Here is a 22,500-nt window from a genome sequence, read left to right as displayed (position 1 = left end):
ATATATATATATATATATATATATATATATATATATATATATATATATATATATATATATATATATATATATATATAGGCGCAGGAGTGGCTGTGTGGTAAGTAGCTTGCTTACTTCCGGTTTGCTCATTGCGCATGTGCGCCAGACTGGCTACTTGCTGTGAACGAAGATAGACATGGTTTTCGGCTCTGTCTATAGAAGGAAAAATTGAAGAATTCGCCGGGGTAAGTCGTTTTTGTTGCTCAGCTGGGCAGCAATTTATTGCTTCTATTTATTTTTTTAGTAAATTGTTGTCCAGCGGTGTGGCATCTTCGCTTTCCTTGGCGAGTTTTTTGTGTGTTCGTTGTACGAACAAATTTTGTATTCGCTGTTTGTGGGAGGAGGGTTCGCTTGCCCACAGTAGCGAAAATTTTTGTTTTGACTTTGAGCCAAAAAAAAAAAAAAAGCAACTTTGAGTGAAGAAAACTCTTTGTGTCTCACTGTGCGAGAATTGTTGTTTTTGTGGGCGTATCTCGCCTCCGAAAAACTTGTGAAAATTTTGCTGCTGTGGCCCTGGATTACCGTTATTGGAATACCTTTACTGGAATACTTTTATTGTGGAGTACCTTTATTGGAATCCCTTTATTGGAATACCTATAGGTATTGCTGGTGGCCGGAATTGTGTTTCCTTGACTTAAACGGTCTTCCTTCCTTCCTTTTCTCTGCTCTGTCTTCTGTTCTTTTGTATTTAGTTTATTTTTTGTGAACTTTTTTGTTGAACTTGTTTGTGAACTATTTTCTGAACTTTTTTGTTGAACATTTTTTTTTTTTGCAAGCATGGCAAAAAAGGGAAACACCGTCTTGGAGTGGGAACTGTGCCCACCCAAGCAGTGGTTGAAAGAAATGGAGGAAAGAACAGTGACGCTCCGGACCTACTCAAAGGTGTTTAATGGCGTCACTGTCTTTCCTCAAACTATTATTGAAAAGGAACTTACGAATGTTAATGCCAACTTTAAATATATTTCAAGGGGAGTCAAATATGCAACCGTGTGGTTGCTTTTTGACTCCCCGAGTGAAGCGCGCAAATTTGCGAGTGGGCCCATTGAGGGCAAAGAAATTTTGTTTCTGCCCACATATTGTGGACAAAAAATAACGAGGGTTTGGGTCTGCAGGTTGCCGCCTGGAATAAAGCCCGAGTGGATAGAGGATTCTTTCGGCCGGGGTCTGGGCGGCACCGGAACCAAGCTCCTCAATGTAAAAATTTTGCCAGCAATTGACTGGGAGGGGTCAAAAGCGGTGTTGACCTTTGGTCCCAGTCGATTGCGAGTCTGGTGTTTCCAGACTTTTTAAGGACGGCTCAGGCAAGGTATCCAGTGATTTTGGAGGGATGCCCTCCTAAATGTCACAAGTGCCTTGAATCCGGCCATTTAAAGAAGAACTGTCCCAAGGGCCGAGGTAAGGCCCCGAAGCAGAGGAAAAAAGAGAATGAGTCCTCCGCCCCACCATTGGAGGGGGTGACGGAGGAAGTCGTGGAGGCGGTGGCCTCCACAAATAGAAAGAGGAAGGCGAGCAACGGTGGTTGCTCACCAGGAGAAATAGAGGTTGCGGGAAAGGAGGACACCGCGGGTGTGCCGAAAGATGCCCCGACCCCCGCAACCGGTAAAAGGAAAAAAAAGAAAAAGAGAAACGGAAGACGGTCGGCGGACGTGCCACCGACCGAACCCGTTGCCCCTCCGTTGGGAAGTGTGCCACCGGATCGGGAGGCTCTGTCAGTGGGATTTGTGTCACCGACAGAGCAGGTTGCGGCCCCTTCCGATGATGAGGAAACGGAGTATATCTTCTGTTACCTTAAGGGATGGTCTATTTGACCGTGAGCGTTACGACTGGGAATGTATAGCCCATCCACGTTGGCCTCCACAGGTGGCTGCGGAGATCTTAAATCATAGTGAAGTCATGGAGGTAGAAAACACCTGTCAAAAAGAGGATTTTATTTGCTCTCTTTCGGGCGTGCCACTGCGAGATCTCCTGATGGCGACGGGAAAATTGCTTGGAGGCCCGGATGAGGAAGATTAGATCTTTAAAAGGAACTTTTATTGAACTTTATTGAACTGCCATTGAATTTTTGACTTTTATTGGATTTGTATTGAACAATGTTTTCGAGGGGTTATCGATCGGCGGACGTCGGTGCCTCTCTCATTTTTATTCACCTTTCGTTATCATCCTCATCTCATTAATGTCCGTGTCCAGCCCGCAGCTACTTTACGTTTGTCTGTCCTCGTTTGTCCCCTCTTTGTAAGGCCTTAATGGCCAATCTAATGAAATAAAGTAGCTTGCTTACCAACCACATAGTTCTGGGTTCATTCCCACTGCATGGCGCTTTGAGCATGTGTCTTCTACTATAGCCTCGGGCCGACCAAAGCCTTGTGTGGATTTGGTAGACGGAAACTGAAAGAAGCCCGTCGTATGTGTATATATATATATATATATATATATGTATGTATGTATGTATGTATGTGTATATGTTTGTATGTCTGTGTTTGTCCCCCCTCCAACATCGCTTGACAATCGATGCCCATTAGAATAAGTACCAAACTTTAAAAAAAAAACCTAAAAAGAATGCCATAAGTACCGAGGGTCAACTAGTTTGACTACAAGCCTGTCAAGGCCGTGCTCCATCTAGCATGGCCACAGTACAATGATCAAAACAAATGGAAGATAATAAAAAAACAAATAAGAAAAAGATTAGATTTTAGTAAAAAGAAAGCTTTAATGAACAATTAATTAGACAGTGAACAGACAAACTCTCAATGTGATTAAAGCATTATACATTTATTTTCAAAATAAATAACTTGCACACTGAAAGACAAACAGCAACACAATGTGAAACGGTGGTCAGTGGAATTTGTGTTTATCATATGTTGCTTGTTTGCGACAACAGAATACACAGAGGAGCAGCATTGTGAGACTCATCAGCAAAATGGTAGGTAATATAATGTAGACTTTGGTGTGGTGATCACTCTCCTGAAATGAAAGAGGGAAGAATGTTTTCATTGAAAATGCTTACTCATTTTACTCTTCGCACACACACACACACACACATATATGGCTTAGTGGTTAGAGTGTGGAGGCGCAATGGCCCAGTGGTTAGGTCATCGGATCGCGGTTTCGATTCCCAGACCGGGCGTTGTGAGTGTTTATTGCGCGAAAACACCTAAAGCTCCACGAGGCTCCTGCAGGGGATGGTGGCGAACCCTGCTGTACTCTTCCACCACAACTTTCTCTCACTCTTACTTCCTGTTTCTGTTGTACCTGTAATTCAAAGGGCCAGCCTTGTCACACTCTGTGTAACGCTGAATATCCCCGAGAACTACGTTAAGGGTACACGTGTCTGTGGAGTGCTCAGCCACTTGCACGTTAATTTCACGAGCAGGCTGTTCCGTTGATCGGATCGACTGGAACTCTCGACGTCGTAAGAGACGGAGTGCCAACAACAGTGGTTAGAGCGTGGCACTCACGATTGCGAGATTGTGGGTTTGATTCCCACACTGGGAAAGCGCTTAACCATATAGGCAACTAGCCAGACTCGGATGGCCAAATGCACATAATCTTTCTACAACTGGAAGAAGAACTACATCACGATCAGTTTAGTTTTGTAAACAAAAAAAATGTCTGTACAAGCAGGATAGGGTTATTTCCCTTACATCGGTTCCAGCCATGCTGATAATTGAAGACTCTGCCGCGGGTCTATTCAACGAATGGGGAATTCCAAGCTTGCACTAGGAAACGCCTGTAACACCACAAACTGACCGCGACGATGGCTGGAGCCGATGCAAGGGGGATAATCCTATCCTGCCCGCAGCACAGACAATTATATTTTCATTTACAAAACCAGCTGACAGCTAGGTATTTCTTCCTCCAGTTTCTAAAGAGGTTATGCACCTTCAGCCCTTTGAGTCGGACGAGTCGCGTATTACTGCAAAGCACTTTATAAGGTATGAAACCAACAGTCACTCTATGAGCGGCCATAACTTTTAACTTCCTAAACAAAATACATTACTGGTCGTATGCTTTATCTCTTTCAGGATATATGAACTACTAACGATTCATTACAGACCCCAGTCGTAATTTACAAAGAGCCAACACATAGTTTATGTTCTCTCTCTCTACATATTTTTGCCCGTTCATGTTCTGGTGTACGCTGAATTTCCCTGGAGAACATTCGTTTCTTTTGTGGTTTGACCGTTGATGGTCAATTTCTAGCGTAAAGGATGTCCACTTAGTGGTCATCCCTTCTTATATCTGTGTAATATAATTTTTCTGAATTTTCCGAATTTTCTTTATGCTAGGCCACTGGTTTTAAATTGGTGTTAATTAAATTAATATCCAATTTATCACCCTTATTATTATTTTAAATATATAAATATATGCATATATCCATACATATATGTACATACCTACATCTATATGTATACATACAAGCATATATGGGTACAGGACATCAAGAAAAACGTTAAACATAATGAGAAACGAAAACATAAAGAAGAAAGACAGAAAACGAACTTTTTTCGAACAACGAAAAAAACAGAGAAACGATATATATATATATATATATATATATATATATACACGTATGTATATATATATATATATATATATATATATATATATATATATATATATATATATATACATACATACATACATACATACATACATACATGTATACACATACATATTCACTACACTCTCGGAGTGGTTGGTGTTAGGAAGGGCATTCAGTTGTAGAAACTCTGCCAAATCAGATTGGAGCCTTGAGTAGCCATCTGGTTTCACCAGTCCTCAGTCAAATCGTCCAACCCATGCTAGCATGGAAAGCGGACGTTAAACGATGATGATGATGATGTATGTGTATAAGTGGAGACACATCACCTAGTGATTAAAGTAGTGGACTAGCAGTCAAGGGATCACGGTTTTGAATCTCAGACTGGGCGATGTGTGAGTATATGAGAAAAGCACCTAAGCTTCACATGGCTCCAGCAGAAGGTAATGACGAACCTCTGCTGACACTTTCGCCACAACTCTCTCTCACTCTTTCCTCCTGCATCTAGCAGCTCATCTGCGAAAGACCAGCGTCCCATCCAAGTGGAGAACCTATATGCCAATGAAACCGTGAAACCGGCCCTTATGATCCAGGCATGGCTCAAGAAGGAACAAACAACATGTATGTATGTATCATCATCATCATCATCGTTTAACGTCCGCTTTCCATGCTAGCATAGGTTGGAGGATTTGACTGAGGACTGTTGAACCAGATGGCTGCATCAGGCTCCAATCTGATTGGCAGAGTTTCTACAGCTGGATGCCCTTCCTAATGCCAACCACTCTGAGAGTGCAATATATATTTATGTGTGTGTATATACATATATTTATATGTGTGTGTATATACATATATTTATATGTGTGTGTATATACATATATATATATATGTGTGTGTGTGTGTGTGTGTGTGTATATATATATGTATATATATATATATATATATACTAGGTTACATTGATAGAAAGAGATGAAGTAATACAATACTTACTTTCAATTTTTGGACTATATAATCAGTCAAAATGTCACTGAAAATAGAGAAAAGAGATTTCAGTGCTTAAATACAATTAGTCTGCTGAGTGAAAAAACTTCAAAGGGCCTCCTATGAGCAATGTTCCCTCATAGTTTTGGACTTGTGCATGCGCTTATGTTTTGCAGTTAGGAGATGAAGAGAAAGAAATGTGAACACAAAAGATTTCCAAGATGAAATCAAATTATTTCTGTAATTGAAGATAAGATATTCACATGGATGTGGACATACCCTACAAACAAAGCCCCCTCCCCGCCAAAAAACCCCCAAATTTCTGCACAACTATCACTAGTACATTGCAATATACACAGTAACTAGCACTCGTTGGTTACGACAATGAGGGTTCCAGTTGATCCGATCAACGGAACAGCCTGCTGGTGAAATTAATGTGTAAGTGGCTGAGCACTCCACAGACACGCATACCCATAACGTAGTTCTCAGGGAAATTCAGTGTGACACAGATGGTGACAAGGCTGGCCCTTTGAAATACAGGTACTACTCAATTTTACCAGCTGAGTGCACTGGAGCAATGTGAAATAAAGTGTCTTGCCCAGGGACACAACACATCACCAGGAATTGATCTCCCAACCTTGCAATTGTGAGCGGCATACCCTAACCACTAAGTCACGCACCATCACACACTACACATATACTGCAACTAATCACTGGTACATCACCTTTGGCTTGGCTTTATGAGCAAAGATATATGGAAGGGGATGTTGAAGTTCTGCTGATACCTGACAAATCCATCATGCTAGGCAAGCAGGTATGACTGCAAAGACTGCATTTGAAGGTAGGCTGGTCAAGGTTGGTCTTAGTGTCCATGTTTTTTCCCTAATTTTCTCTTGTCTGCAAGATGGCCCTTTGAATTACAGATACTACTCATTTTCGCCAGCTGCATGGACTGGAGCAATGTGAAATAGAGTGTCTTACTCAAGCACACTGTGTGTCACCCGGAGAATTTTAGGTGGAAGGGGCTAGTTAATTACATCGATTCCAATACTTGATTGGTAGCTATTCTACTGACTCCCAAAGGGATGAAAGACAAAGCTGACCTCAATGGAATTTGAACTCCAAACATAAAAAGCCAGATGAACTGCTGCCAGTTCAACAGCTTCACAACACCGATAATGACACCATCACTAACAACAACAACAACAACAACAATAGCAGCAGCAGCAGCAGCCGCAGCAACAGTGTAAAAACCTGGGGTAAAAGAATAATAGAAACTCACAAGGCACTTGGCTCAATAGGTACGGTCTCTGCCTTAACATTTCGATGCCAGCTCTCCACAAACACTTTCATAGACTTCACGTCAAATTGTTCTGGGTCATAGCGGAACAGCTTACCATGCCGGAAGCTGGAGAAAGATATTTATTTGGTTTTTATAGGGAGAAAACAAAAAAAAAAGAAGAAAAAAATTTAAATACTCTTTTTACTCTTTACTCTTTTACTTGTTTCAGTCTTTTGACTGCGGCCATGCTGGAGCACCGCATTTAGTCAAGCAAATTGACCCCAGGACTTATTCTTTGTAAACCCAGTACTTATTCTATCGGTCTCTTTTGCCGAACCACTAAGTTATGAGAACGTAAACACACCACCGTCGGTTGTCAAGCGATGGTGGGAGGGGGGGGACAAACACAGACACACATACATATATATATATATATATATACATATATACGACGGGCTTCTTTCAGTTTCCGTCTACCAAATCCACTCTCAAGGCTTTGGTCGGCCCGAGGCTATAGTAGAAGACACTCGCCCAAGGTGCCACGCAGTGGGACTGGGGACTGAAAGAAGCCCACCGTGTAGATATGTTTGTGTGTGTCTGTGTTTATCCTCCACCACTGCTTGACAACCAGAGTGAACAGAACGAACAAGGTGCGTTTTATATGGTACAAGCACAGGTGCTTTCTATGTGACACCGGCATGGGTGATTTTAATATGGCACAACTTTCCATACAGCTTTCATTTACCAAATTCTCTCACATGGCACTATTTGGCCTGTAGCTATAATAGTAGAAGACACTTGCCCATGCTACAGCACAGAGGGACTAAACTTAAAATCATGTGCTAGCAAAGTGAGTTTTCTTAAGCACGAGAAGACCCGGCATGCGTGAGAAGACCCGGCAAGCCAAGTAAGATCGTTGCCAGTGCCCCTGGACTGGTTCTTGTGCGGGTGGCACATGAGATGCACCATTTTGAGCGTGGCCGTTGCCAGTACCGCCTGACTGGCTCCTGTAGGATTTTCGAGCGAGATCGTTGCCAGTGCCCCTGGACTGGCTTGTGCGGGTGGCACATAAAAGACACCATTTCGAGCGTGGCCGTTTTCGTGCGGGTGACACGTAAAAGCACCCACTACACTCTCTGAGTGGTTGGCGTTAGGAAGGGCATCCAGCTGTAGAAACTCTGCCAAATCAGACTGGGGCCTGGTGTTGCCATCCGGTTTCACCAGTCCTCAGTCAAATCGTCCAACCCATGCTAGCATGGAAAGCGGACGTTAAACGATGATGATGATGATGATGACAGTCAAGCCTCTCTAACCACTCAGATACAATACTTTTGATCTGTAAATGATTCACTGAAGAAGTAGGATAAACTCTAAATAGATAGTAATAAAAGCCAAATAGAAAAATTGCCTCTATACTTACTAAATGATGGAAGGACACTTCTTAATTTTAAATCGTTCGACTAATTTAGGATTGGAATTCATCTGCACTTTGGCAATGTTCAGAGTGTGGTGCATTCTATAAGTAAAAGAGAATAACTTTCAAATCATTTGACTATGTTTGTATGTCTGATTGCATATGTATGAAATAATAATAATAATGATAATAATAATAATCCTTTATACTGAAAGCACAAGGTCTGAAATTTGGTGGGGAGGGGCCTAATCGATTACATTGATCCCAGTGTTTCATGGTATTTAATTTAGTGATCCTGAAAGGATGAAAGGCAAAGTCGACCTCAGTGGAATTTGAACTCAGAATGTAAAGATGGACAAAATGCTTCACGGCATTTTGTCCGGTGTGCTAATGATTCTGCCATTCGCTGCCTTAATAATCAAGTCTACTATAGGTGCAGTGGAGGCGCAATGGCCCAGTGGTTAGGACAGCCGACTCGCGGTCATAAGATCGTGGTTTCGATTTCCGGACCGGGTATTGTGAGTGTTTATTGAGCGAAAACACCTAAAGCTCCACGAGGCTCCGGTAGAGGATGATGGCGAACTCTGCTGTACTCTTCCACCACAACATTCTCTTACTCTTACTTCCTGTTACTGTTGTGCCTGTAATTCAAAGGGCCAGCCTTGTCACACTGTGTCACACTGAATATCTCCGAGAACTATGTTAAGGGTACACGTGTCTGGGGAGTGCTCAGCCACTTGCACATTAATTTCATGAGCAGGCTGTTCCGTTGATCGGATCGACTGGAACCCTCGACGTCATAAGCGACGGAGTGCCAACAACTATAGGTACATGACTCAGTGGACATTTGTCTCTGATTTGGTTCAAATACATGATGATGATCTCGTGGTTTAGTGGTCAGGGTATTGGACTCATGATCATAAGATTGTGGTTTTGATTCCTGGACCGGGCAATGTGTTGAGTTCTTGAGCAAAACACTTCATTTCATGTTACTCCAGTCCACACAGCTGGCAAAACTGAGTAATCCTGCGACGGACTGGCATCCGATGGACTGAAACCTTCCCTTTTGAGTCGCATGACTTGAGAAGGTAACTTTACCTTTAGCAAAAATGGTGTGACATCAATGTCTTGAATGGGATACAGGGTGAGTTGTCTTGCCTGTCCATGACACTCAGGTGTTTTAACACCCAACACTTTGAGCGAGTATTCTCCACAATGCCAAATTGCAGCCTACTGGCAAACAAACAGTGTGTATTTCTTAAATATGTGAGGTCAACAATGAATACATACATATATATATATATATTGTACTATTTCATGATGGTAAGATCAACAAAGAAAGTACTTCATCTGGTAAGAGATAAATACTTGATAAATACAATAGATGTGTTGATGCGCTACTATTAGTTTCATTTGCTGAGAACATGCTAAGCATTGTTTTGTAACATATCTAGTGTCCCAGCACAATCATCAGACACTGCCCACATAGCATATAGACAGACAGATGTATAGAAATTCCAGATGTGTTTCTGTCTCCTCAGTGAAGCATAGAATTTATAATGTTTAATGAAGTAGAGAGAGGAAAATCACTAAGTAAATAAGTAAATGCATGATAAAACACATGATTAGTGGAAAAAAATTAACAATATATAAACTATATATCTTTAAGGTTAATTAAACCTGTGTACAATAACAAATCTATTTACAGATTCTCTCTGTTCATTAATTTTACATGTATGGCAAAGTCTGTGCTTCACTAAAGAGGCTTAATAAGATCAAAACTTGCCTGGAGTTTTCCCCCTACTTACTGAAATTATTAATATAATATTAGTTATTTAACTAATGTTAACTTTTTCTTGTGACATAGCCGACCTCACGCACTTCTCATGAGGAATTCCGGAAGATGCTTTGTGAGATCACAGCTGAGACGCTTCCGAAAAAAGAAAACCATTGGAAAACAGTTTATAGCAGAGACTCCAGCTAAGAAGATCTGAAGAAGGAATTATAATTCCAAAATATCATCGGACTATAGATAACCAAATTACAACAGGTATATAGTCCATTTTTTGTTCTATAGTGCATTGTTGTACCATTCTAAACTTTTTATTCTTTATAATTATTTCAGATTAATTAATCAATTTTTGTCCTGTCGCATGCTCTATTAAATATGATAATATAAACACAAAATAGGTCACTTTAATGGTGTACTTTTGACAAAATATAATTTGTGGGGAGAAAATGAAAATGCTTACCTTACTGCAACAGCTTCCATTGTCGCCATGGCAATTAATCCACATCCTGGTTTGTAACTGTAATGATAGAAACAGACATTTTTGACAATTATACAGAACACAATCGGTAATGATAATTAGAAAAAGCACACACAAACACATACCTATTCCAGCACAAACAGCAATATATACATACTTTGAAGAAACTTAATAACAACAACATCAATAATGGCCAAACAACAACTTACAACAACACCAGCCAGTCTCCGGTGGTAGCTCCAGTTGAGGCTTGGGTCAAATGTTCGAAATTGTTTTCATTCAAAACCCTCATTGCTTCCTTCTGAGCAGCTTCCAACCATTCTGCAACATCTCCTGCATCTATAGTGTTACCTAGAAAAAGAGAGGAAACCCATCTTGTGTAACTGAGAGCTTGAGGAACGGGAAGGGAAGATGTATGCGCAATAAGCATTATCATCGTCTTTATCTTAATAACTGCTTCAAGTCACATGTATGGATCATCATCACCATCACCACCATCTTCGTCCTCATCATCACATTCACCACCACCACCATCACCATCATTGTTTAACATCTGGTCTCCATGCTGGCAAGCCGGATGCTGTCTGGACTCCAACCGTCTGTTGTGGCATGGTTTCTACAGCTCGATGCTTACTCAAGCACACAGTGTGTCACCAGGAATTGAACTCATGAGCTTATGATCGTGAGCCGAGTGCCCTAACAACTAAGCCAACATGCCTTCACTAACAGCAACAACACTAAGAATCTTTCTACTATAGGCAAAAAGGCCTGAAAGTTTCTGTGGGTGGGGACTAGTCATTTACATCAACCCCCAGATGTCAACTGGTACTTATTTCATCGAGCCCCAAAAGAACGAAAGGCAAAGTTAACCACAGTGGAATTTGAACTCAGAACACGAAGGCAGATAAAGTGTCACAAAGCATTTTCTCTGGTATGCTAAGGGTTCTGCCAATTCCCTTCCTAACACCAACAGAGTGTGCTGGGTGCTTTTTAAATGCCACCAAGCACAGGTGTGTTTATGCAGTACTGACACAGGTGCTTTTTAAGTGGCACCGACACCTGAAAGGACAACCCTGTATGTGTCAAAGACAACGGTTTTACTTAGCTTGATGCATCTCATTAAGTACAGTAAACCACCGCATCTCCTGGTCCCTTGTCATTTCCTTAGTGAGACCCAGCATCTGAAGATCCTTTCTCACCATTTTGTCCCACGTCTTCTAGATGTATATATGAATGGAAAAGCTCCTTCTTGCTTCATATAGACTCATCGAGTCAGTCTCCTGGTTTCTGTGGTGTATAAACTTCCCCCTGGATAGGATGCCAGTCCACTGCAGGATGACTCACTTTTGCCAGCTGAGTAGACTGGAGCAACATGAAATGACGTGTTTTGTATTTAAGAGACGAAAAATTATGTACATTATATACAGGCATATGGTATAGTGGTTAAGAGCGTGGGCTACTAACCCCAAGATTCCGAGTTATATATGAGTGCATGTGTGAATGTATGTATGTATGTATGCATGAGTGTGTGTGTATATGTATATGTGCATATGTACATACAAGGACCCCCTTTGGTCATGAATGACCATGGGATTGCACCTAGAGAGATACCCTCCAAGGCACAAGTCTGGGCAAGGTTGTTTATGGAAGACCAATAGTTGCCCATGCATATCAACCTCACTTTTCCATGCCACTGATGTTATTCTAGGGAAAAGCAAAGGATGATGCAGCTTGGCCCCAGTGATGTCGCAACTCATTTCTACAACTGAGTGAACTGGAGCAATGGGAAAATAAAGTGTCTTGCTCAAGAACACAACATGCAGCCTGGTCCAGGAATCGAACTCACTACCACATGATTGTGAGCCCAATGCTCTAACCACTAAACCATGCACCTTCATATGCTCATATATATATATATATATCTAAAAGCACCCACTACACTCTCGGAGTGGTTGGCGTTAGGAAGGGCATCCAGCTGTAGAAACTCTGCCAGATCATATTGGAGCCTGGTGCAGCCATCTGGTTCACCAGTCCTCAGTCAAATCGTCCAACTCATGCCAGCATGGAAAGCGGACATTAAACGAGGATGATGATGATGATATATAGACAGACACACGCATGTGCACACAGAAATTTGCATATACAGATAGAGAAAGGGGGTAAGAAAGAAGAGAGAGAGAGAGAGAGAGAGAGAGAGAGAAGGAAAACATTACAATGTTTTGATTGAACACAACTGGCATAAGCTCTTTCCATCTTCTCGTATGCATAAAACAAAATATGCTTGCACACGTAGAAAGAGAGAGAGAAAACAAGAGAAACATTAAAACATTAGGCGCAGGAGTGGCTGTGTGGTAAGTAGCTTGCTTACCAACCGCATGGTTCCGGGTCCATTCCCACTGCGTGGCACCTTGGGCAAGTGTCTCCTACTATAGCCTCAGGCCAACCAAAGCCTTGTGAGTGGATTTGGTAGACGGAAACTGAAAGAAGCCCATCGTATATATATATATGTATATGTATAAATATGTTTGTGTGTCTGTGTTTGTCCCCCCCAACATCGCTTGACAACCGATGCTGTTGAGTTTACGTCCCCGTAACTTAGCGGTTCAACAAAAGAGACCGATAGAATAAGTACTAGGCTTCCAAAGAATAAGTCCTGGGGTCGATTTCCTCGACTAAAAGGCGGTGCTCCAGCATAGCCGCAGTCAAATGACTGAAACAAGTAAAAGAGTAAAAAGAGTAAATCAACAACGCCAAACAAAGAGTTGTATAAACAACAGTGCCAAGCACCTTCTACCTGTTGTTACCTACCATCATATACTATGGGAGACTTCTGTCTGAAGAACACTAACGCTGGTATTACCTTCACACCATATTTGTCACCGAATGTTTGACTTTGCAGTTTTCCATAGCGACAGTCTGGAAGCAGAAGGAGAGATAAAAGTGAGAAACTTACAAACAGGTTTTGTTGGTTGTGTAATGTTAGCTTTTATGTATAACAGAGCATACACAATTTGAAAGAAACAAATGCATATAACAGGAGGGCAAATACATGTAAAAGTAGTGTGGAGCAAATGAGAAGACAGCATCAGTCGAAACATGTGATAAGGTAATAAAGGGCGGCGAACTGGCAGAAAGACTAACACGCCGGGTGAAATGCTTGGTGGTATTTCGTCTGCCGCTGCGTTCTGAGTTCAAATTCCGCCAAGGTCGACTTTGCCTTTCATCCTTTCGGGGTCGATAGATTAAGTACCAGTTACGCACTGGAGTCGATGTAATCGACTTAATCGCTTTGTCTGTCCTTGTTTGTCTCCTCTATGTTTAGCCCCTTGTGGGCAATAAAGAAATAAGTATTTCATCTGCCGCTATGTTCTGAGTTCAAATTCCGCCAAGGTCGACTTTGCCTTTCATCCTTTCGGGGTTGATTAAATAAGTACCAGTTACACACTGGTGTCGATATAATCGACTTAATCCGTTTGTCTGTCCTTGTTTGTCCCCTCTGTGTGTAGTCCCTAGTGGGCAGTGAAGAAATAAGAAACATGTGATACATCATCATCATCATCATTGTTTAATGTCTATTTTCCATGCTGGAGTGGGTTGGATGGTTTGACAGCAGCTGGTCAGCCAGAGAGCTGCACCAAGCATATCAATATATATGTGTGTGTGTGTGTGTGTAGGCACAGGTGTGGCTGTGCTTCTCAACCATATGGCCCAGAGTTCAATCCCACTGCATGGCACCTTGCACAAATGTCTTCTACTATAGCCTCAGGCAGACCAAAGCCTTGTGAGTGGATTTGGTAGATAGAAACTGAAAGACACACACAAATAAATATATGTGTGTGTATGTGTGTCTTTGTTTGTCCCCCACTGTCACTTGACAACCGGTGTTAGAGTGTTTACATCCATGTAACTTAGCAGTTTGGCAAAAGATGCCGACAGAATAAGTACCAGGCTTTAAAAAACAAGTCCTGGGGTTGATTTGTTCGACCAAAACCCTTCAAGGCAGTGGAGACAAGAAGATCTGGTAATAGTTAAAGAACAAAAATGCTCAAAGTTACCTTCCAGGAAAGTCAAATCAGCCTTAAGTAATTTTTGCATTTCAAACAAAGCAGAATGGTACTCAGCATTTATTTCATCATCTGTGAGAAAAAAAACAACCAAAAAACAAAAAAAAAATCATTTAAGAAGAATTGGCAGATAATAATGAATGGCTAAAGCAGAGGTTCTCAACCAGGGTCCATATAAGATTTTAAAGTTAAAAATTTATCTGCAATAAATTGGTTATACTTCTACAATATACAAAATATTCTAACAGTTTTTTATACATAATAATTAACAAAGAGGTAAAGATCCCCTTCGGTCATGACTGACTGTGGGATTGCATTAGAAAGTCCCCCCTCCAAGGCACAAGTCTGGGCAAGGTTGTTTATGGAAGACCAGCAGTCACCCATGCATACCAGCCTCTCTTCTCCATGCCACCGATGTTATCGAAGGCAAAAATAAAGACTGATACAGTTTGGTACCAGTAATGTTGCAACTCATTTCTACAGCTGAGTGAACTGGAGCAACATGAAAAATAAAGTGTCTTGCTCAAGAACACAACACACAGCCCAGTTCAGAAATTGAACTAACTACCTCATGATTCAGTCTGTACTGAACAAAATGCCTTGCAAACTTTAGCCCAGTGTTTTTCAACCATTTTTAACGTCGGGACCCCTTTGATCCCTATTTTATTCTACTTGACCCCCCATAGCCATTCAATGTTTTTAAATATCCTATTATATTCTTAATAGTTAAATATCATGTGAAGGTGCATGGTTCAGTGGTTATTCTTAGCCTTTACCAATCTTGCACATCTTCCATAAAGTCTACTTTCTCTGTTAATGTTCCTGTGATTCCACTGAGCTTCTTATGAGTCCACAGTTTGCACCAGACACACCACATGGAATTTCTTTCAACACTTTCTCCCATATATTTTTAACCTAATTTTTGACAGAAAAGGGTTCCTTATACATGTTAAAATACAGTAATTATTGCACTTGAGGAAATATTGTGCCATAGTGAGAGGGGTGAAGGACATATGGGTGCTACAAAGATGAGCTTTTCTTCAACACCTTCTCTACATATAGAACAGGACCATTTTCATGACAGGCTTAGTGGTTTGCCTTATTTTCTTGCTTACAATAACTTTGGTTTTTACTAAGATAACTTTCAGATCCTTTGATTCCAGGTTTCACTACGTAACCTGAAATTTCTTTTTTAATTGTACTACAGATTCAGCTATAAGAACAAAGTTATCAGCATAGAGGGGCTCCCATAGACAACCAGTTTTAAACTCCTTTGTTATGGCCTGGAGGACAATGATAAACAGAAAGGTATTGGGAGCTGAGTCCAGGAGAAATTCTACCTGCATGCTAGTTTGTTGTGTAGTCATTGCTAATTCCCTCCTTACTGACCACATCCCTGCATATGGCTCAGACAGCTCTTACCAGCCATAGATCTATTTCTAGCTCTTGCAGTGTCCACCAGATCAAGGAGCAAGGGGCCTTGTCGAAGGCTTTCTCCAGGATGATGGAAGCTAAATATAGTGGCTAAATATTTCTGAAGTTACTTTACTAGGAAGACATCGTGAGTAGTGTCTCCCTGGCACAGAAACCAAACTGCATCTCACCTAAGTTAATTCTCTTCTTAATTAATTGAGCTATAACTCCAGCAATTTACTATCTCTGTAATTACTTCTTTCTAAGGCATCTTTTTCACTCTTGTAGCAGTTGACTATAATGCTGTTACACCAGTCATTGTGTATGATGCCTTCCAGCACAACTATATGGGTGTCTAGGCTCTATCCCATTCCAGGAGATACTTTAAGCATCTTAGTGGATATTCATGATGGATCAGGGGTTTTCCTGGTTTTACATCCTTAATTTTACATCCTCAAACAGCAGAACATTGGCAAACCTCTCCCTTTCTGCTTCTCCCCTCGTTAACTATATCTGTCACCTAGTTGGTCTTCTAGCCACCAGGTATAATTCCTGGTTGCTCCAATCCTTCCACACCTACCAAGCTTGTTTCTTCATGTCACCCTTGCCCAGGCTGGAACTTTGCACCAGCTACAAATTTGGTCTGTAGTTCTCAATAGGTTGTCCCACAGGAACTTCCATTTGTCCACTATGTATGTTACATGTCTTTGTCTCCACCTCTTTTTCTTAAATGCTCCAAATAAGATTTTCAAAATCTCTGACTGTTAGATGGATCTTTAATCTTCCTTTTTTAGACTAGTTTATGTTTCTGGGTGCTTCTAGCCCCCAAGTCTCAAATTATTAATCACTAATCTATGTTGGGTAGAAAATTTTTCAGTAGGAAGGAACTTACCATTCACAACCACCTTTGTCTACCTGTTTTTTGATGAGAATTTAGTCAATCTAGCTCACTCTGTACTTCATTTAATATCAGCAGCTTGTCAACAAGGATCTGAGTCCACACAGTATCAACGTATGATACAACACATGTAAATCTACATAGCTGACACACAAACATAGCAAATTTAACTATTTCTCAGTAGACTGAGAAAATGATGAATGTACTCAACCAATTTTTGAGACTTATTGGACTCTCATCAGAGAGATTTGACCATTCTCAGAGAAACAAGCAGTCAAACTATTTGTATACTCAACAAATTAATAAATCCAGTCGCTACAGAGAACTGGGAGCTAGTGAATTGCATACCATGGGTGTTTAACACTTTATTTATTATCACACCCACTCAATCAAGGGGTCTTTATTGAGTAAATTGGTGACCCCCACTAGTGCTGATGTCATGCAAAAAGCACCCAGTAAAATGGAGGTCCCTCGGAAAAGTATTGATCCCAAAAAACATGCCAACACAGACGTTGGAGCTAAACAGAATATTTCAGTGCATCAAACTATCCAAAACACTGCTAACATGGAAGTCAGATGTTCAATGATGATAACAGTGATGATGATGATGATGTTTGTATGTATCTAAATATATATATATACACACACACACACACACATACAACTCTCTCTCTCTCGTTGCCAGTACCGCCTGACTGGCCTTCGTGCGGGTGACACATAAAAGCACCAACTACACTTTCTGCGTGGTTGGCGTTAGGAAGGGCATCCAGCTGTAGAAACACTGCCAAATCGGATTGGAGCCTGGTGTTGCCATCCGATTTCACCAGTCCTCAGTCAAATCGTCCAACCCATGCTAGCATGGAAGGCGGACGTTAAACGATGATGATGATGATGATATATATACACACACATTTTGTGTAGATTGTTTATCCACAAAATGCTGTCCAGCACTCATTCTTACCGTGTATATATAAGTAGGTATGTTGCTAGATAGATAGAGAGAGAGAGAGAGAGAGAAAGAGAGAGTAGGTTTGCAAATGCGAGACGGATATAGGGGATTTATACATAAGTGTGTTCTCATACATTATTTAAACATATTTCAACGACAGTTTGAGTTCCAAGTTTTGCGATCGCACAGCGAGAAAGTCTGAGTAGTGGTTAACAACACTTTCTGTTTCTCTCTCTTTCTCCATCTATGTGTCTCTCTGTCTCCGTAAATACATACATACATACATACATACATACATATATATATATATATATATATATATATATATATATATATATATATATATATATACATACACACATATATATATATAATCCTACCATTAACTTATAATTGTGAAATCTTATGCACGATATTATTATATTGCTGTACTCTTATAATATATATATTATCGTTGGATTCGACCCCAAACAAGCAATCAAATGTGATGACACATGCAGTGATGTCTACAAGCATGATATTCGTAGGATGTCGTATTTATGGTTATACATAATTTATAAACACACTAGGTGTTCTGATTTTAGAGTCATCAGATTTTCATCCACAGACCAACTGATTAATTATATAGCTAGCCCTTGAAACAAATGCGCAGATCGCATTATATCTTGTATATTTTTAATAAAGAGGAAATAAATGCCTTAGCTAGACGGATAAACAAAGAGCTAAGTGAACAATGATAAATAATAAATTTGTTTTCTCTGCTCACTCCCGCCTTCTATAATGTAGCTAGCCATCTCTCCCTTCTCCACCCTCATCACTATAGCAATTGCCGCAGAACCAAGGGACATAACTCAAGATCGCTGATTTTTATTTTTCTTTTTTCTTTTTTTTTCTAATGTCTCACAGCAGCAATATAAATATATAAACAAGGAGATGGGGATGGAAAGTATAGGAATATTTCAGAACAGGAATAGCAGAATGAAGTGAGAATTATTATTTTCCTTAGCAGGTGGTGTGTAGTAAGTGTTGCGAACAATAGCAACACACACACACACGCACGCACATACGTACCTTTACACGCACATGTATAAATATACATTCACACACACACATTATATATATATATATATATATATATATATATATATATTAGTCGTGCATACATGCAGCTACTTAAACGTTTACACAAAGACATATTACAAAACAAAACAAAACAAATAATCTTTCAACTAATCTCAGTACTTCGTCTTTGTAGTTTGTAGGGGTAGGGAAGCGGGTATATAATCGGTCGAAGTGACCGTAGTTTCTTACTGGTATTTATCTTATTTATCCCACAACATTGAAGAATGAATTAGTAAAGTAAAACGACAACAGATTTTGAAATCAGCGCAATGAATCAGTTCACCGATTTCAAATAATATCAACGTCTTAATTGTTTTTAATTAAGCAGCAAAGTCCCCAGAATTTATAATGTGAGGGGAGATGAGGTTTATGACATTTACAACATTAGTCATATTAAATTAAGAGATCCACCAGAAATCGAAACCGTGTTCGCAGAATTTGGGAACTAACATCAACGATATTTCCTCTCTGCCAAAACCTCCAAAATTTACAAGGGAGAAGAATGAAAATTTTCAACTTTCAGTTCTTTTTTAAAAGAGACAATAGCGACATAATCAAACAGAAGCGAAACAGCTACAATCAAATCACAAACTCAGATTGTTTAAGAAAAAAAAAATGCCATATTAACAGATCATAATTAAAAAAAAAACCCGGCTCCGGGAGAACTAATTGGATGTATACTGATCGGATCGGTTTAGTACTTACAAATAAGAATCAAGGAATGTTGAGATGTAATGAAGCTGTGCATGCTGTTTGGCGTGACATCTTCGATGATTCGAAGGCCTTCTCGAGATGCAATGGTTCGGAATAGCGTGGAAAATGCCAGGAGTAACGTCGGCCAGCCTAAGTAGGTTGCCATGTTGTAAAGACCGAGTATTCACAAGAGACTTGACACCGGTAGACAGAAAGCAGACGTGACACCGGTACACAGAAAGAACCGTTGAAAAATCAAGCAGCAACAACAGCAGCGACTATTATAAATAACAACAATAGTAGCAGCAGCAGTAGCAGTAGTAGTAGTAACAGTAGCGGTGACGTACCTGATCTGTCGTAATAATGTCCCCTTCATTGATTCAATTAATCATCGCTTATCGAACTTTCAATGTCTCTTTTTTTCCCCCCTTTCATGCGCATTCCATCAATAAATAAATAAATTGTCAGCTCAGACTAGATTGACGCAGTTTGTAGAAGCTAACGGCACGCATACAGAATGTCTTGTTGACAGGATTGACATAAAAGGTAGACACGCTGTTGTTGTTGTTAGCCCTAGGTCAGTCCTGATTGAGTAGACCTACACTGAGAAACATTGCAACCGAGAACATCCACTTTGTATATCTAGCATTTTGTTGGCACTCCGTCGCTTACGACGACGAGGGTTCCAGTTGATCCGATCAACGGAGCAGCCTGCTCGTGAAATTAACGTGCAAGTGGCTGAGCACTCCACAGACAAGTGTGCCCTTAACATCGTTCTCGGGGATATTCAGCATGACACAGTGTGACAAGGCTGACCCTTTGAATTACATGCACAACAGAAACAGGAAGTAAGAGTGAGAGAATGTTGTGGTGGAAGAGTACAGCAGGGTTTCGTGGAGATTTAGGTGTTTTCGCTCAATAAACACTCACAACACCCGGTCTGGGAATCGAAACCGCGATCCTATGACCGCGAGTCCGCTGCCCTAACCACTGGGCCATTGCGCCTCCATGCTTTAATGCAATAGTCGGTGCATAAACGACGATAACATTTTGACCAGTTTTATACCCCGAACAATAACATACAGTTCGACGATATATATATTCTTTTATATATTTCAGCCCTGCGGTTGTGGCCATGCTGGGACTCCGCCAGTGTAATCACCTTTTAATTGGCCAATTCTATGCAATTGGCTTTTGGTGAAAGAGGGAGTTCGATACCGCTGCCCTCTTTTGAGTTTCCTGCCTTGATATTTCTTCATCTGGGATCTCGGATAGCAAAAGGTCAAGTTGTTTCTTGAAAACATCTACCCCCGCTCCATGGAGATCCCTCAGATGCTTTGGCAAGGCGTCAAGTCAAAGAACTGCAGACCCTTGAATCCCAAGCTTTTGCAGCACATGGTTCTCGCCTTAGATGAGACAGCTGGGACTTTGGGAACAGTGCAGTGACGTCCAATTCGAGGTCTGGTATAACTCTCAATTCCAAAGTTTGGTGCCAGCCCCTCCAATATCTTCCACACATATATCACTGCAAACCTCTTCACTCCAGTCTCTTAGTTTCTCCCAGAAGCTCAGCTGTTCTATTGATGCAATCTTCTTCGTGTAGCATCGCTGAACCGCCTCAAGTTCTGCTATTAATCCTACACTGTAAGGTGACCACAGTCAAGATCAGTGGTCCAGATGGCTGAGGACAGATGTCCTCCATATGACCAGTATAATTTCCTGGTCCCTTGTTCTGAAGGGTCTCAGAATCCATTTTGGTGATATGTACTTGAATCGATCCCAAGATCATGCTTCGTATGAGATTCTAGGATTGCCGCTCGTTTTGGTCCAGAATATCGTTGTTGTGACTTCGGAGCACCAATTAGCTGGTAGTGGAGGGCTTGGAATTTGCCTGCATTAAATTGCATGTCGTTGTCCTCTCGACCCATTTATATATGGCATCAAGGTCTTTCTGTAGAAGATTAGTACTACGTTTGTATCGTTGGCATAACTATTAAGTGTGGCTGTCTGTGTAAATGATGGCATGTCTGAAAGAGACATCATGAACAGCAGCGGCCCCAATACAGTTCCCTGGAGCATACCACTTTCTATTACTGTCTCCGTGTAGAGGGCTCCGTTGGCCGCTACAGCCTGGCTGCTGTCTTTTAAGAAGTCATGCAACCACTATCCGACTTTCCCAGTTATGCTGAGTCTCAATAGTTTGTGACATATCGTCCCATGATCAGGTGGCGAACAGCTGTCCACAAGGGTGCGAACACATGCGAGACCAATAGGATCGCTGCTGCAGAAGACCGCAGACAAGCCAGGAAGAACAGAGCTAACAACCCTGTAGCAGGTGCCACCATTCCCTGTCCACACTGTCAAAGACTCTTTCGGGCGCAGATTGGCCCCACTAGCCGTCTGCGGACTCACAAAACAAGCCCACCCCCACCCCAGGATGACTAGATGGTCTTCGTCGCATCGACGGACAAGCTGCATATATATATATATATATATATATATATATATATATATATATATATATTGGATAACCAGTCCTCACTAACGCCGGAATATTTATTCTTTGACGACCAATTGACCATTGATCGTAACATATTTCTGCCTTTCAGAGGTGAAGAGTTAAAATTGACTAGAGTCTGACGAGTCGTTCGTGAAGCTACAACCTTCGTAGATGTGAAACCATTGATCACTCTATGACCAGACATTAGCTTTATTACTTTAATATATGATATAATATAATATAATATATTGGTTTCAAATTTTGGCACAAGGCCAGCGATGTCGGGGAAGGGACTAAGTTGATTACTGGTATTTATTTTACCGATCCCGAAGGATGAA

The 22,500-nt window shown here is 40.9% G+C and overlaps 1 protein-coding gene across 2 annotated transcripts; it reads right to left on the bottom strand.

Annotated features, from left to right (window-relative positions):
* Positions 1-2,787: 2,787 nt before the first annotated feature.
* Positions 2,788-19,982, bottom strand: LOC106874623 (protein disulfide-isomerase A5). 2 transcript variants are annotated; one of them, XM_014922415.3, is made up of 9 exons: positions 19,675-19,976; positions 14,579-14,659; positions 13,332-13,439; positions 10,733-10,874; positions 10,506-10,562; positions 8,260-8,355; positions 6,840-6,965; positions 5,567-5,603; positions 2,788-3,000 (listed from the first exon to the last, which is right to left on the bottom strand). In XM_014922415.3, the coding sequence occupies exons 1-9, from the start codon at positions 19,826-19,828 to the stop codon at positions 2,872-2,874; spliced, it is 930 nt and encodes a 309-aa protein (XP_014777901.1). In that variant the 5' UTR covers positions 19,829-19,976; the 3' UTR covers positions 2,788-2,871. The 2 variants fall into 2 exon arrangements, with proteins under 2 accessions (XP_014777901.1, XP_014777902.1); XM_014922416.3 differs by lacking the exon at positions 14,579-14,659 and having other exon boundaries at positions 19,675-19,982.
* Between the last annotated feature and the right edge of the window lie 2,518 nt (positions 19,983-22,500).

Source organism: Octopus bimaculoides, chromosome 23, assembly GCF_046866305.1.
Source record: "Octopus bimaculoides isolate indiv1 chromosome 23, ASM4686630v1, whole genome shotgun sequence".
Taxonomy (NCBI): Eukaryota; Metazoa; Mollusca; class Cephalopoda; order Octopoda; family Octopodidae; genus Octopus; species Octopus bimaculoides.
The sequence above is the reverse complement of the archived record's forward strand: the minus strand, read 5'-3'. Positions and strand labels throughout refer to the sequence as shown.

Coding starts and splice junctions, on each gene's coding strand:
- LOC106874623 (XM_014922415.3), bottom strand. CDS start 19,828: ATGGCAACCTACTTAGGCTGGCCGACGTTACTCCTGGCATTTTCCACG. Junction 5,604..6,839: donor CCTATTGAGCCAAGTGCCTT/GTGAGTTTCTAT, acceptor CTCTATTTTCAG/TGACATTTTGACTGATTATA. Junction 3,001..5,566: donor ATATAGTCCAAAAATTGAAA/GTAAGTATTGTA, acceptor CTTTCATTTCAG/GAGAGTGATCACCACACCAA.